This window comes from Lucilia sericata, unplaced genomic scaffold (assembly GCF_015586225.1).
Source record: "Lucilia sericata isolate MDLA Ls3-8-SP2 unplaced genomic scaffold, ASM1558622v1 Contig002283F_arrow, whole genome shotgun sequence".
Lineage (NCBI taxonomy): Eukaryota > Metazoa > Arthropoda > Insecta > Diptera > Calliphoridae > Lucilia > Lucilia sericata.
The window spans coordinates 1-16,887 of NW_023996100.1; the positions used below are offsets into that span (position 1 = coordinate 1).

General features: G+C 32.3%; 2 protein-coding genes across 2 annotated transcripts in view; one reads left to right on the forward strand and one right to left on the reverse strand.

The window, feature by feature from the left end:
• Nucleotides 1-3,314: 3,314 nt before the first annotated feature.
• LOC119613740 lies at nt 3,315-6,607 on the reverse strand. Its single transcript, XM_037969784.1, has 2 exons — nt 6,371-6,607; nt 3,315-3,843 (listed from the first exon to the last, which is right to left on the reverse strand). The coding sequence occupies exons 1-2, from the start codon at nt 6,419-6,421 to the stop codon at nt 3,520-3,522; spliced, it is 375 nt and encodes a 124-aa protein (XP_037825712.1). The 5' UTR covers nt 6,422-6,607; the 3' UTR covers nt 3,315-3,519.
• Nucleotides 6,608-11,036: 4,429 nt separating this feature from the next.
• The window catches only part of LOC119613739 (A disintegrin and metalloproteinase with thrombospondin motifs 6-like), a gene marked incomplete at its 5' end in the record, with an annotated part of 41,784 nt that continues 35,933 nt past the window's right edge, over nt 11,037-16,887 (forward strand). The window contains 3 exons of the mRNA XM_037969783.1: nt 11,037-11,141; nt 11,207-11,309; nt 11,383-11,540. Coding sequence (XP_037825711.1) covers nt 11,037-11,141; nt 11,207-11,309; nt 11,383-11,540 — 366 coding nt within the window. The remainder of the gene's footprint in view (nt 11,142-11,206; nt 11,310-11,382; nt 11,541-16,887) is intronic.

A 16,887-nucleotide genomic window follows, 5' to 3' on the forward strand; every position in this document is an offset into this window, starting at 1 on the left:
AAATCTCAGGAAGATGGGGAAAACTCAATGGGTGGAGGCAATTCAATGGGTGAAGGCAATTCAATGAATCCAATGACTGAAGCAAATCCAAATGAATCTAATGATATGGGAGGGAATATGCCGGGGACAACTCCAGCACCATTTGTTAAACCAGATGTAGTAGAGTACTTGAATAGCAGAATCAGACAAGTGCTTAGAGAAAATCCCGAAAAAGATCCTTCACAACTTAATTTGGCCACCACATTTAATGAGAAGAGATCTAGATTAGAAGCTGCTCTAATAAGAGACCCTCCCCAAGAGGATGATGATCTTAAAGCCGAACAGGCTCTAGAAGATTTTAGAAATTTTATGCAACAATATAATGAAATTGCTGGCAGATTAGAAAATGCCATCGACGATTTAAACATTATCGAACAGAATACAAAACTTCCAGTTGCTATTAGATATGAAGCGCTTATGATGTTGCTCGAACTCAGAGATAGTTCAAATATTAAAGAAGCAGAGAGAAACTTGAGAGCTTATGTAGATTTCAAACAGAGACTGGGTGAAGAATCTGTAGCAGAAACACCAACTCAACCGGTTGTACAACCACCAGTTGTGCCTCCTTTAAAAGATGAATATCGGCAATATTTTGAAGAAATTTTAAGAATTTTGAGAAAACATATTAACGCTGACGATCCAAAAATGCAGGATATATTACATCAACTTCTTAAGAATCCTGAAAAATTAAAAAAATTGGCTGCAGCCTTAAAGGAATTGTCAGAAGAGGAGTATGAAGATGAGGATTATTTTTGGGATTGGTTCTCATTATGGTAACGGCAGGGTTTGGGTTTTGGGTTTATTTATGGATCAAGATATAACCAGAAAGTGTTCCAGTTTTTATCTAATATTATTATATACTATATTTTTATCATATTGAAATAAATTTAGCAATGGCTATTATATATTTGCGCGCAAATAGTTATGTTTCGATTTAGTTTCTAGTTCTAGTTCAACTCTAGTTTAATTCTAGTTCTGTTCTAGTTCTGTTCTAGTTCTGTTCTAGTTCTGTTCTAGTTCTGTTCTAGTTCTGTTATAGTTCTGTTCTAGTTCTGTTCTAGTTCTGTTCTAGTTCTGTTCTAGTTCTGTTCTAGTTCTGTTCTAGTTCTGTTCTAGTTCTGTTCTAGTTCTGTTCTAGTTCTGTTCTAGTTCTGTTCTAGTTCTGTTCTAGTTCAGTTCTAGTTCAGTTCTAGTTCAGTTCTAGTTCAGTTCTAGTTCAGTTCTAGTTCAGTTCTAGTTCTAGTTCAGTTCTAGTTCAGTTCTAGTTCAGTTCTAGTTCAGTTCTAGTTTAGTTCTAGTTCAGTTCTAGTTCAGTTCTAGTTCAGTTCTAGTTCAGTTCTAGTTCAGTTCTAGTTCAGTTCTAGTTCAGTTCTAGTTCAGTTCCAGTTCAGTTCTAGTTCAGTTCTAGTTCAGTTCAGTTCTAGTTCAGTTCTAGTTCAGTTCTAGTTCAGTTCTAGTTCAGTTCTAGTTCAGTTCTAGTTCAGTTCTAGTTCAGTTCTAGTTCTGTTCTATTTCTGTTCTAGTTCAGTTCTAGTTCAGTTCTAGTTCAGTTCTAGTTATAGTTCTAATTCAGTTCTAGTTCTAGTTCAGTTCTAGTTCTGTTCTAGTTCTGTTCTAGTTCTGTTCTAGTTCTGTTCTAGTTCTGTTTTAGTTCTGTTCTAGTTCTGTTCTAGTTCTGTTCTAGTTCTGTTCTAGTTCGGTTCTAGTTCTGTTCTAGTTCTGTTCTAGTTCTGTTCTAGTTCTGTTCTAGTTCTGTTCTAGTTCTGTTCTAGTTCTGTTCTAGTTCTGTTCTAGTTCTGTTCTAGTTCTGTTCTAGTTCTGTTCTAGTTCTGTTCTAGTTCTGTTCTAGTTCTGTTCTAGTTCTGTTCTAGTTCTGTTCTAGTTCTGTTCTAGTTCTGTTCTAGTTCTGTTCTAGTTCTGTTTTAGTTCTGTTCTAGTTCTGTTCTAGTTCTGTTCCAGTTCTGTTCTAGTTCTGTTCAAGTTCTGTTTTGGTTCTGTTTGAGCTCTGTTCTAGTTCAGTTCTAGTTCAGGTCTATTTCAGTTCTAGTTCAGTTCTAGTTCAGTTCTAGTTCAGTTCTAGTTCAGTTCTAGTTCAGTTCTAGTTCAGTTCTAGTTCAGTTCTAGTTCAGTTCTAGTTCAGTTCTAGTTCAGTTCTAGTTCAGTTCTAGTTCAGTTCTAGTATCTAAATATTCTCTAAAATGTTTCGAAATTTTTTAGCTAACTTAGTTTAGTAATAGTAACTTGAAACTGATAACAAATTATTGCCTAATTTTCGTAACAAATTTCATTACGCTTTTAAGCATATAATGTTGAAAGTTGTTAGAATTATGAGCCATAACTCACAGAATTATCTAGTTAAACATATTTAGGAAATTGGAAAATTGTTTAGAATTCAAAATTTTTTTAAGAAAAAATTTAAACAAATAGCAGTAAATTTGTGGTTTGAATAACAGTTTTGATTGCAAAGTCATTTGAAGAACATGCATATATTATTGATATTTGTGATGTTTGTTAAGTTGGCAGCCACAAGGGCAGGAGGAGAAAATAATGGAGAAGACAAAGAGACCAAACTAACCCAGTTTGTGGAAGAGATCTTCAGTCCAGAAGTAAGCAAATATATTAATAGTAAAATTGATCAGTTATTGCTAAAAAATCCTGAGAAAGATATCAGAGATCTGAAATTGAATGGGGAATTAAATGAAGAACGAGTTAAATTGAAAAAAGCGAAAATTATCACCACCGGAAACATCACTAAGGAAGAAGAGCAACAAGTTCAACAAGCTATCGAACGATTTACAAAATATGTTGCTGAATATGAGAACATAAGTAATCAACTTAAAGTGGCTCTGGGAGAATTAACAATATTACAGCAAAATAATCACCTGCCTGTAGATACCAAATATAAAGCCCTCTTACTGCAACATGATCTACAAGATAGTGAAAGTGTTAAAGAAGCTGCAAAAGTTTTGAAACGTTATCAAAAATTTAAACAGCAATCAAGTTCAAGCCCTGGAAATAATAATTCCACTTTAAGTGATGAACATAAGAAATATTTTGAAGAAATTTTAGAACTTTTGAAAGGACATTCTTTATTGGACAATCCTAAAATGCAAAATTTTCTACAGGAATTACTTAATAATCCCGAACAGCTTAAAACTTTGGCCGAGGCTTTGAAAAACTTGGAAGAAGATTATGATGAGGATAGTGATGAATCGTGGTTTGATTTATTCGAGTTATTTTTGGGTTAAGCGAAAGTGAACCACATCTGAACAACATCCTTTTTTTATATAAAATATATTTTATTATTATGATAAAGAAAACATTACAATAATACTACTGTTTTTTTAAATGGTGCCCCAAAAAATTATTCATATTTTAAAACTAAACTTATTCATTTAAACTATTTGTTTTTTTTTATATTAAGAAGAAAAGATATAATAAAAAACTAACATAAGTTTTCAATAATCTTATTACAATATCTTATATCTTCCAAATTCCCTTCTTTAATAAGTACTCATTTAATTTCTTATTATTATCCATCAACCATTTGGCTATCGTCAATTGTTCACGCTGCTTTCTGCGATCATTTTCCACCATGGCTTCACAAATTGCATTAAAAATTTCCTGCAGCTCATAGGCAAACTCACCGCTCGCTTCTTGTAACAGACCGGCGAAAAAATTACGATATTTGGGTAAACTTTTGAGAGCCTTCTCAATCCAAGAACATTTCGGATTTGGTGGTGAGAGTTCGTTGTCACTTAGCTGACAACCGGTGGGATCCAAAATGATGAATGAGTGTGTTAGCTGGAAGAGAGCAAGAGAGAGATAAGCAAAGTTTTATTAAAAATATCTCTAAAAGATTAGTTTTCTAAATAAGCGTGGATGGAATTGACAACAAACTGGAACAGAACTAGAACGGAACTGAACTAGTACTGAACTTGAACAGAACTAGAACAGAACTAGAACAGAACTAGAACAGAGCTAAAACAGAACTAGAACAGAACTAGAACAGAACTAGAACAGAACTAGAACAGAACTAGAACAGAACTAGAACAGAACTAGAACAGAACTAGAACAGAACTGGAACAGAAGTGGAACAGAACTAAAACAGAACTAGAACAGAACTAGAACTAGAACAGAACTAGAACAGAACTAGAACAAAACTAGAAACAGAAATGCACTACATATGAACTACAAACGATCTACAACTGATCTAGATTTCAACTAGAACTAGAACTAAACTAGATTTCAACTAGAACTGAACTAGAACTGAACTAGAACAGAACTAGAACAGAACTAGAACAGAACTAGAACAGAACTAGAACAGAACTAGAACAGAACTAGAACAGAACTAGAACAGAACTAGAACAGAACTAGAACAGAACTAGAACAGAACTAGAACAGAACTAGAACAGAACTAGAACAGAACTAGAACAGAACTAGAACAGAACTAGAACAGAACTAGACTGAAATAGATCTGAAATAGAACTGAACTAGAACTGAACTAGAACAGAGCTAGAACAGAACTAGAACAGAGCTAGAACAGAACTAGAACAGAACTAGAACAGAACTAGAACAGAACTAGAACAGAACTAAAACAGAACTAGAACAGAACTAGAACAGAACTAGAACAGAACTAGAACAAAACTAGAAACAGAACTAGAACAGAACTAGAACTAGAACATAACTAGTACAGAACTAGAACGAACTAGAACAGAACTAGAACAGAACTAGAACAGAACTAGAACAGAACTAGAACAGAACTAGAACAGAACTAGAACAGAACTAGAACAGAACTAGAACAGAACTAGAACAGAACTAGAACAGAACTAGAACAGAACTAGAACAGAACTAGAACAGAACTAGAACAGAACTAGAACAGAACTAGAACAGACTAGAACAGAACTAGAACAGAACTAGAACAGAACTAGAACAGAACTAGAACAGAACTAGAACAGAACTAGAACAGAACTAGAACAGAACTAGAACAGAACAGAACTAGAACAGAACTAGAACAGAACTAGAACAGAACTAGAACAGAACTAGAACAGAACTAGAACAGAACTAGAACAGAACTAGAACAGACTAGAACAGAACTAGAACAGAACTAGACAGAACTAGAACTGAAATAGAACTGAAATAGAACTGAAATAGAACTGAACTAGAACTGAACTAGAACTGAACTAGAACTGAAATAGAACTGAAATAGAACTGCACTAGAACTGAACTAGAATTGAACTAGAACTGAACTAGAACTGAACTAGAACTGAACTAGAACTGAACTAGAACTGAACTAGAACTGAACTAGAACTGAACTAGAACTGAACTAGAACTAAACTATAACTGAACTCGAATTAATGTTGAACTGAACTAGGACTGGAACTTAGCTAGAACTGAACCACATAGAGGCAAAAAGTAATAAAAAATAAATTGTCACCAAAGTGTATATAATTTTCCAATAACATCCGTTGTCAAAGTATATACAAACGTACAACAACACTCGTTGTTGAAATCTAAATTTTATACACATACGTATGTATATACTTTAGCAACGGATTTTATTGAAAAATTATACACACTTTGCTGTCAATTTGGTACCGAGCGTGTATATTTCTTTTTCCCTCTGTTTAGAACTGAACTTCAACTAAGCTAAAACTGAATTAAGTAGAATTGGCTTATTGTGAAATTTTTTTCTGATGCAATATTGTTCAATTATTGTTACCTCCGGGAAAAGTTCGGAAAGGGTTCTGGGTACATATAAAAATTAATGTCCGTCTGCCAGTTAAAAACATGTTAATCACAAACCAGAGTAATAAAATTTCTAGTTCTATTCTAGTGCTGTTCTAGTTCTGGTCCAGTTCTAGTTCTGTTCTGGTTCTATTCTCTGATGGTTAGACATTTTTCAAAATTAACCAAATTGTTTAAATTCTGCAAATTTTCGACGGGGTTTTGACAAACAGATATACACCTCTATGGATATATCTTTATGGAAAGTAGATGTATGCTGAAATTGTTTTGCTTTATAAAATTATTTCCTTAGTTCGAGGCCGATATGGTGCAAGATAACTTTATTCGATTTGTGTCAGATATTTACGTTTGGTCGTAGAACAAGTAAAAAATGAACACCCTAATAAACACATTTTAATATTTTTTCTAATAGTAATTTAGTCCTATTTAAACACTTGTTTTAGATTTAATGGACTTTAATCATTAAAATATAAATATTTAACGATTTTCAATCAATTTTTTCAAGTTTTAACTGGTTTAAATAATTAATGGATGATTTATAATGGAAATACTTTATTAATTAAAAATTATTGATATCACTCACTTGACTGCTAAATAATGCTATTAAAATACATAATTTCCAATTTAAGGCCATTATTTCTTAAAAGTTTTTTTCTTTATAATATTTCACTTTTTATACAATATAAGGTAATTTGATGTGAATTTATAAAATTTTCCTCCCGGTTTTTTTGTTTTTTTTTTGGTGTCAAAATAAATCAAATTTGTGCTATTTAGTGCAAATAAATTTAAATATTTTTTATTGATCTTTACTATTAAACAATTGTTTTAAAACTGTTTTTCGTTTTTTATAAATGCCTCGTTTAAACAGTTTTGAGATTTCTTTTCTGTTTTCGTAAAAATAAAGGAATTCTTATCGCAAGAAAATGTGAAAAAAAAATGTGAATGCATAATCGCCATAGACTTTTTTTTTTTAAAAATGTACTGATTTGTATTACAATTTTATATAGATTATTATATAGTATATTTAAAATTAATAAATAAATTCTAGCGAGTCACATGAAATCATCGATAATTTCAGTTTGAAATTGGAAAAATAATTTAAATATAATAAAACGTAATAAAACATGTCAAGAGATGGCTGTCAGTGATTTGCAAAAATATATATATATATTATATTCAAACTACAATCAGCTTTGAGTGGGAGAAATGCATAATTATATAGATCTATGTATATAAGTCAGGGCCAGACATATTATACAAAACCATATACTATTTATTGATGATTTTACATAAAAAAAATTCTAGTTCTAGTAAAAATTTTTGAAATTTTTTAAATCTGTTTATTTTTTTTATTGATAACGCTTTGCATTATCATGTTAACACCCACTCATTAATTCTAGACTCTTTATTGTCGCTCTTGCTTGACCCTGTAAATACTTTTATTAGCGGAAAAATGTCAACAAACTATTTATTGTAATACGAACAGTGGCACTAAATGTAAATATGTACGTCAAATTCTATTTCCACACTAGCTCAGTTTTAGATCAATTAAAGATCTAGTTCAGTTTTAGTTCTGTTCTAGTTCTGTTCTAGTTCTGTTCTAGTTCTGTTCTAGTTCTGTTCTAGTTCTGTTCTAGTTCTGTTCTAGTTCTGTTCTAGTTCTGTTCTAGTTCTGTTCTAGTTCTGTTCTAGTTCTGTTCTAGTTCTGTTCTAGTTCTGTTCTAGTTCTGTTCTAGTTCTGTTCTAGTTCGTTATAGTTCTGTTCTAGTTCAGTTCTAGTTCAGTTCTAGTTCTGTTCTGGTTCAGTTCTAGTTCAGTTCTAGTTCAGTTCTAGTTCAGTTCTAGTTCTGTTCTAGTTCTGTTCTAGTTGAAATCTAGTTTAGTTCTAGTTGAAATCTAGATCAGTTGTAGATCGTTTGTAGTTCATATGTAGTTTCTAGTTCTGTTCTAGTTCTGTTCTAGTTCTGTTCTAGTTCTGTTCTAGTTCAGTTCTAGTTCAGTTCTAGTTCTGTTCTAGTTCAGTTCTAGATCAGTTCTAGTTCAGTTCTAGTTCAGTTCTAGTTCAGTTCTAGTTCAGTTCTAGTTCTGTTCTAGTTCTGTTCTAGTTGAAATCTAGTTTAGTTCTAGTTGAAATCTAGATCAGTTGTAGATCGTCTAGTTGAAATCTAGATCAGTTGTAGATCGTTTGTAGTTCATATGTAGTTTCTAGTTCTGTTCTAGTTCTGTTCTAGTTCTGTTCTAGTTCAGTTCTAGTTCAGTTCTAGTTCAGTTCTAGTTCAGTTCTAGTTCAGTTCTAGTTCAGTTCTAGTTCAGTTCTAGTTCAGTTCTAGTTCTGTTCTAGTTCTGTTCTAGTTGAAATCTAGTTTAGTTCTAGTTGAAATCTAGATCAGTTGTAGATCGTTTGTAGTTCATATGTAGTTTCTAGTTCTGTTCTAGTTATGTTCTAGTTCTGTTCTAGTTTTGTTCTAGTTATGTTCTAGTTCTGTTCTAGTTCTGTTCTAGTTCTGTTCGAGTTCTGTTCTAGTTTTGTTCTAGTTTTGTTCTAGTTCTGTTCTAGTTCTGTTCTAGTTCTGTTCTGCTTCTGTTCTAGTTCTGTTCTAGTTTTGTTCTAGTTCTGTTCTAGTTGTGTTCTAGTTCTGTTCTAGTTCTGTTCTAGTTCTGTTCTAGTTCTGTTCTAGTTCTGTTCTAGTTCTGTTCTAGTTCTGTTCTAGTTCTGTTCTGTTCTAGTTCTGTTTCTAGTTCTGTTCTAGTTCTGTTCTAGTTCTGTTTCTAGTTCTGTTCTAGTTCTGTTCTAGTTCTGTTCTAGTTCTGTTCTAGTTCTGTTCTAGTTCTGTTCTAGTTCTTCTAGTTCTGTTCTAGTTCTGTTCTAGTTCTGTTCTAGTTCTGTTCTAGTTCTGTTCTAGTTCTGTTCTAGTTCTGTTCTAGTTCTGTTCTAGTTCTGTTCTAGTTCTGTTCTAGTTCTGTTCTAGTTCTGTTCTAGTTCTGTTCTAGTTCTGTTCTAGTTCTGTTCTAGTTCTGTTCTAGTTCTGTTCTAGTTTCTGTTCTAGTTCTGTTCTAGTTCTGTTCTAGTTCTGTTCTAGTTCTGTTCTAGTTCTGTTCTAGTTCTGTTCTAGTTCTGTTCTAGTTCTGTTCTAGTTCTGTTCTAGTTCTGTTCTAGTTCTGTTCTAGTTCTGTTCTAGTTCTGTTTCTAGTTTCTGTTCTAGTTCTGTTCTAGTTCTGTTCTAGTTCTGTTCTAGTCTGTTCTAGTTTTAGTTCTGTTCTAGTTCTGTTCTAGTTCTGTTCTAGTTCTGTTCTAGTTCTGTTCTAGTTCTGTTCTAGTTCTGTTCTAGTTCTGTTCTAGTTCTGTTCTAGTTCTGTTCTAGTTCTGTTCTAGTTCTGTTCTAGTTCTGTTCTAGTTCTGTTCTAGTTCTGTTCTAGTTCTGTTCTAGTTCTGTTCTAGTTCTGTTCTAGTTCTGTTCTAGTTCTGTTCTAGTTCTGTTCTAGTTCTGTTCTAGTTCTGTTCTAGTTCTGTTCTAGTTCTGTTCTAGTTCTGTTCTAGTTCTGTTCTAGTTCTGTTCTAGTTCTGTTCTAGTTCTGTTCTAGTTCTGTTCTAGTTCTGTTCTAGTTCTGTTCTAGTTCTGTTCTAGTTCTGTTCTAGTTCTGTTCTAGTTCTGTTCTAGTTCTGTTCTAGTTCTGTTCTAGTTCTGTTCTAGTTCTGTTCTAGTTCTGTTCTAGTTCTGTTCTAGTTCTGTTCTAGTTCTAGTTCTGTTCTAGTTCTTGTTCTAGTTCTGTTCTAGTTCTGTTCTAGTTCTGTTCTAGTTCTGTCTAGTTCTGTTCTAGTTCTGTTCTAGTTCTGTTCTAGTTCTGTTCTAGTTCTGTTCTAGTTCTGTTCTAGTTCTGTTCTAGTTCTGTTCTAGTTCTGTTCTAGTCTGTTCTAGTTCTGTTCTAGTTCTGTTTAGTTCTGTTCTAGTTCTGTTCTAGTTCTGTTCTAGTTTGTTCTAGTTCTGTTCTAGTTCTGTTCTAGTTCTGTTCTAGTTCTGTTCTAGTTCTGTTCTAGTTCTGTTCTAGTTCTGTTCTAGTTATGTTCTAGTTCTGTTCTAGTTCTGTTCTAGTTCTGTTCTAGTCTGTTCTAGTTCTGTTCTAGTTCTGTTCTGTTCTAATTTTGTTCTAATTATGTTCTATTCTGTTCTAGTTCTGTTCTAGTTCTGTTCTAGTTCTGTTCTAGTTCTGTTCTATGTGCTAGTTCTGTTCTAGTTCTGTTCTAGTTCTGTTCTAGTTCTGTTCTGGTTCAGTTCTTGTTAGAATTCCTAAATTCTCATTAATTCGATTACTCACTTCTGTAATTCTTCCTCTTGACAACAACAATTTCTTTATATTTTAATATTCCTCTTTTCCACAATATTATTAAATCAAAACTACCTTCAAATGCCAGTGACTTTATTATTAATTGTTGTAAACAACAAGATTAAATTTTACTATTAATTATTTATTTATAAAGAATTTGTTTTGTTTTTTTTTGTTTTTTAATTTAAAAAGTAAACAAATTTAATGACATTTTCTCTTACTGATAATTTCAAGTGTAGGACAAAGGACTGGAGGGGAAACCTCTGGTATTTTAATAATATTTGTATTATTTGCATAAACTTCCTTATGTTTACTCAATGGTTAATTAACAACTAATAAACATAGTTTTGTGAAATATTTTTTTTTTTCATACAAAATTTCTTTGAATTGGAAATTATGTCACTGGAGAGTTCACACATGTCTGGCATAACTTTAAGTTAGATCTACAAGAATTGAATGACATGTTGAGGAAAAATTTGTTAAATTTAAATGAACTTGACATTATTTATGGCGTTTAACTCGAGAGAAATATTTAGCCATTAATCATAAAATAAATTTAATAATTTTTTCAAAATTCTATGAAATAACGAGGGATGGTATAAATTTTCAGAAAAATTTAAAAGAATTGTTGAAAATGAGTAATCTCTACCCTCCACTCTTTTCTATGACTTTTACAGCTGATTACTTAAGTTTGATATTGAGAATCATTGTTATGACAATGACATGATATGAATGATTGTTTTTATACCAAAATATCATAACATAATTAGTATTTGATATTCAAATGATGACTTGAGCTATAAATTATTTCAGTCAGTCGCCATATTAATTTGATTCTTGGAAACTGTTTAATAAGGAAATAAATTTCAATAAAAAAACTAAAAATTTTCTAAGAATTTTTTATAAATTGTTAAAATAATATTTAACATGTTTATTTTTTGTTTTCTTCCAGAAATGTCTCCACTGGCAAATTATATTTAAGCAAAAATTGCATTGGCGTCTATAAACGTTATCAATTGTGCAATGAACAGGTAATGGATTATTTCTTAACTGCTGTCGGTTTCTCAATTCAAAATTTATTTTCCCTATTTTCTAGCCTTGTCCTTCTCATTTGGAAGATTTTAGAGCTTTACAATGTTCGTCTTATAATAATGTGGATTTTCAGGGTCAACAATTTACGTGGGAGCCGTATGTTAAAGGTGTGCTATTGGTTTCCAAACTAAATTTTTTAAATTTGTTATCTAAAATATTTAAATTATAATTTTTCTTTAGATGATGCTGAGTGTGAGCTGAATTGCAAACCTTTAGGCATGAAATATTTTGCCACTTTAAATGCCACCGTTATTGATGGAACTGCTTGTGAGAAGCCTGCTGAATATTATAGATCGAATTATAGCGGTCGAGCTATGTGTATTGATGGTATTTGTAAGGTAAGGAAACTTTTAAATTCCCTAATCAAACAGAACAGAACTAGAACAGAACTAGAACAGAACTAGAAACAGAACTAGAACAGAACTAGAACAGAACTAGAACAGAACTAGAACAGAACTAGAACAGAACTAGAACAGAACTAGAACAGAACTTGAACAGAACTAGAACAGAACTAGAACAGAACTAGAACAGAACTAGAACAGAACTAGAACAGAACTAGAACAGAACTAGAACAGAACTATAAATGAACTAGAACAGAACTAGAACAGAAATATAAATGAACTTGAACAGAACTAGAACAGAACTAGAACAGAACTAGAACAGAACTAGAACAGAACTAGAACAGAACTAGAACAGAACTAGAACAGAACTAGAACAGAACTAGAACAGAACTAGAACAGAACTAGAACAGAACTAGAACAGAACTAGAACAGAACTAGAACAGAACTAGAACAGAACTAGAACAGAACTAGAACAGAACTAGAACAGAACTAGAACAGAACTAGAACAGAACTAGAACAGAACTAGAACAGAACTAGAACAGACTAACGAACTAGAACAGAACTAGAACAGAACTAGAACAGAACTAGAACAGAACTAGAACAGAACTAGAACAGAACTAGAACAGAACTAGAACAGAACTAGAACAGAACTAGAAAGAACTAGAACAGAACTAGAACAGAACTAGAACAGAACTAGAACAGAACTAGAACAGAACTAGAACAGAACTAGAACAGACTAGACAGAACTAGAAACTGAACTAGAACTGAACTAGAACAGAACTAGAACAGAACTAGAACAGAACTAGAACTGAACTAGAACAGAACTAGAACAGACTAGAACAGAACTAGAACAGAACTAGAACAGAACTAGAACAGAACTAGAACAGAACTAGAACAGAACTAGAACAGAACTAGAACAGAACTAGAACAGAACTAGAACAGAACTAGAACAGAACTAGAACAGAACTAAAACAGAACTAGAACAGAACTAGAACAGAACTAGAACAGAACTAGAACAGAACTAGAACTGAACTAGAACTGAACTAGAACTGAACTAGAACTGAACTAGAACTGAACTAGAACTGAACTAGAACTGAACTAGAACTGAACTAGAACTGAACTAGAACTGAACTAGAACTGAACTAGAACTGAACTAGAACTGAACTAGAACTGAACTAGAACTGAACTAGAACTGAACTAGAACTGAACTAGAACTGAACTAGAACTGAACTAGAACTGAACTAGAACTGAACTAGAACTGAACTAGAACTGAACTAGAACTGAACTAGAACTGAACTAGAACTGAACTAGAACTGAACTAGAACTGAACTAGAACTGAACTAGAACTGAACTAGAACTGAACTAGAACTGAACTAGAACTGAACTAGAACTGAACTAGAACTGAACTAGAACTGAACTAGAACTGAACTAGAACTGAACTAGAACTGAACTAGAACTGAACTAGAACTGAACTAGAACTGAACTAGAACTGAACTAGAACTGAACTAGAACTGAACTAGAACTGAACTAGAACTGAACTAGAACTGAACTAGAACTGAACTAGAACTGAACTAGAACTGAACTAGAACTGAACTAGAACTGAACTAGAACTGAACTAGAACTGAACTAGAACTGAACTAGAACTGAACTAGAACTGAACTAGAACTGAACTAGAACTGAACTAGAACTGAACTAGAACTGAACTAGAACTGAACTAGAACTGAACTAGAACTGAACTAGAACTGAACTAGAACTGAACTAGAACTGAACTAGAACTGAACTAGAACTGAACTAGAACTGAACTAGAACTGAACTAGAACAACACCAAGAATATTTGATGTTTTTGCAAACACAAACAAGTCGTTAAATTGTTTTCGAATAATCGATTGATTTTGCATAAGCAAAATATAAAAAACATTAATGTTTTTGTTTTTGGACAGAACATTTTGTTCCGATCTAGCAATCAATGGTGTTAAAATTTAATGTTAAATCTCTGCACGATCATGTATAGCACATTTATGAAGCCTACTTTTAGGAGGCAAATAAAAATAGATCAACTAGACCAAATGTAAAAACAACAATGTTAACTAAATCATTAAAAACACTATTAAGTAAATGTTAAGTAACAGGAATTATTTAACATTATTTAAACTGCTATGTTATTAACATTTCTAGATTAAGCAGAATCTGTTAAATCACAAATAAAACCAACAAAAAACCGGAAATTTTAAAATGCTAAAAATTCTTAAATAAATTTACTTTGATCTTGTTGTTTTCTGAGTTTAAACTTTATAAAGTGTAAGAGTGAGAAAATTTATTTGCGATTTATTTAATGGTTGGTTGGCAAACAGGCGCAGCATATAAAAATACTTTTCAATAAACACTGACGACGACCAATCGGCTGAAGTTTAAGTGGAGTTTGTGAAATATGACTGAAAGATAACTTCAGTTTATTTTTTTAATTTTTTTAACACAATAAAAGCATCTGTTTTTTATTAACAAAAAGAAAATTCTAATTATAAACATGTTACAAACTAAGTACAAATGTACTTTAAATGAAAGTAATTTTATTCCGTTCGTTTGCCCCATAAACAGGAAGAATTGAGTCAGTAGTAGAAATAGTTGTTGCGAATAAGTGGCCTATATATTTATAGATTTAATATATGTATGGGCAACGAAAGTATCAAATGTTTTTTTCTTAAGATTTTTTTCTTCTAACCACAATTTTATATAGTTGCTGCCTCAACACCTCCACCACCAGCAACCCAACATATTCAGCTGTTATGTTTAAAGCAAATTATAAACGAAAAACCTCAACTGTTTTTTTTCTTTTCTTTAACTTTTATTTTTCTAAATCGGTAGTTTTTTTAAGATCTTATAACTTTAACCAAATAACTAAAAACATTGAGGTTTTATGCAATATTGATTGACACTGAGTGACTGCATATAGAACGATTTGCGTGTCTTTTTGGTTTAAATTATTTGCTATTTAATTATTAATATTAATTTCACTTTTGTTTAAAACGGTTAGATTTATTCAGTTTTGCACCTTACACCAAGTACTTACTGTTTTGATATTAAATTTTACTATAATCTAGACTTACCTTCAGTCTAGTCTGTAGTTTGTACTGTAACTATATATAGTCCAGTCTATAGTCTTAGCTAAACCAGTCTATTGTCTAAACTATAGTTCAGTCTATAGTCAGGACTATAGACCAGTCAATAGTTTTGCCTATAGTCCAGCCTATAGTTATGACTATAATAGTACTGACTGTAGGCTTGACCATAGTTTAGACTATAGACTAGACTATAGACTAGACTATAGACTAGACTATAGACTAGACTATAGACTAGACTATAGACTAGACTATAGACTAGACTATAGACTAGACTATAGACTAGACTATAGACTAGACTATAGACTAGACTATAGACTAGACTATAGACTAGACTATAGACTAGACTATAGACTAGACTATAGACTAGACTATAGACTAGACTATAGACTAGACTATAGACTAGACTATAGACTAGACTATAGACAAGACTATAGACTAGACTATAGACTAGACTATAGACTAGACTATAGACTAGACTATAGACTAGACTATAGACTAGACTATAGACTAGACTATAGACTAGACTATACACTAGACTATAGACTAGACTATAGACTAGACTATAGACTAGACTATAGACTAGACTATAGACTAGACTATAGACTAGACTATAGACTAGACTATAGACTAGACTATAGACTAGACTATAGACTAGACTATAGACTAGACTATAGACTAGACTATAGACTAGACTATAGACTAGACTATAGACTAGACTATAGACTAGACTAGACTATAGACTAGACTAGACTATAGACTAGACTAGACTTGACTATAGACTAGACTTGACTATAGACTAGACTATAGACTAGACTATAGACTAGACTATAGACTAGAAGACTAGACTATAGACTAGACTATAGACTAGACTATAGACTAGACTATAGACTAGACTATAGACTAGACTATAGACTAGACTATAGACTAGACTATAGACTAGACTATAGATTAGACTATAGACTAGACTATAGACTAGACTATAGACTAGACTATAGACTAGACTATAGACTAGACTATAGACTAGACTATAGACTAGACTATAGACTATAGACTAGAATAGACTAGACTATAGACTAGATAGACTAGACTATAGACTAGACTATAGACTAGACTATAGACTAGACTATAGACTAGACTATAGACTAGACTATAGACTAGACTATAGACTAGACTATAGACTAGACTATAGACTAGACTATAGACTAGACTATAGACTAGACTATAGACTAGACTATAGACTAGACTATAGACTAGACTATAGACTAGACTATAGACTAGACTATAGATAGACTAGACTAGATAGACTAGACTATAGACTAGACTATAGACTAGACTATAGACTAGACTATAGACTAGACTATAGACTAGACTATAGACTAGACTATAGACTAGACTATAGACTAGACTATAGACTAGACTATAGACTAGACTATAGACTAGACTATAGACTAGACTATAGACTAGACTATAGACTAGACTATAGACTAGACTATAGACTAGACTATAGACTAGACTATAGACTAGACTATAGACTAGACTATAGACTAGACTATAGACTAGACTATAGACTAGACTATAGACTAGACTATAGACTAGACTATAGACTAGACTATAGACTAGACTATAGATAGACTAGACTATAGACTAGACTATAGACTAGACTATAGACTAGACTATAGACTAGACTATAGACTAGACTATAGACTAGACTATAGACTAGACTATAGACTAGACTATAGACTAGACAATAGACTAGACTATAGACTAGACTAGACTATAGACTAGACTAGACTATAGACTATAGACGACTAGACTAGACTAGACTATAGACTAGACTAGACTATAGACTAGACTATAGACTAGACTATAGACTAGACTATAGACTAGACTATAGACTAGACTATAGACTAGACTATAGACTAGACTATAGACTAGACTATAGACTAGACTATAGACTAGACTATAGACTAGACTATAGACTAGACTATAGACTAGACTATAGACTAGACTATAGACTAGACTATAGACTAGACTAGACTAGACTATAGACTAGACTATAGACTAGACTATAGACTAGACTATAGACTAGACTATAGACTAGACTATAGACTAGACTATAGACTAGACTATAGACTAGACTATAGACTAGACTATAGACTAGACTATAGACTAGACTATAGACTAGACTATAGACTAGACTATAGACTAGATATAGACTAGACTAT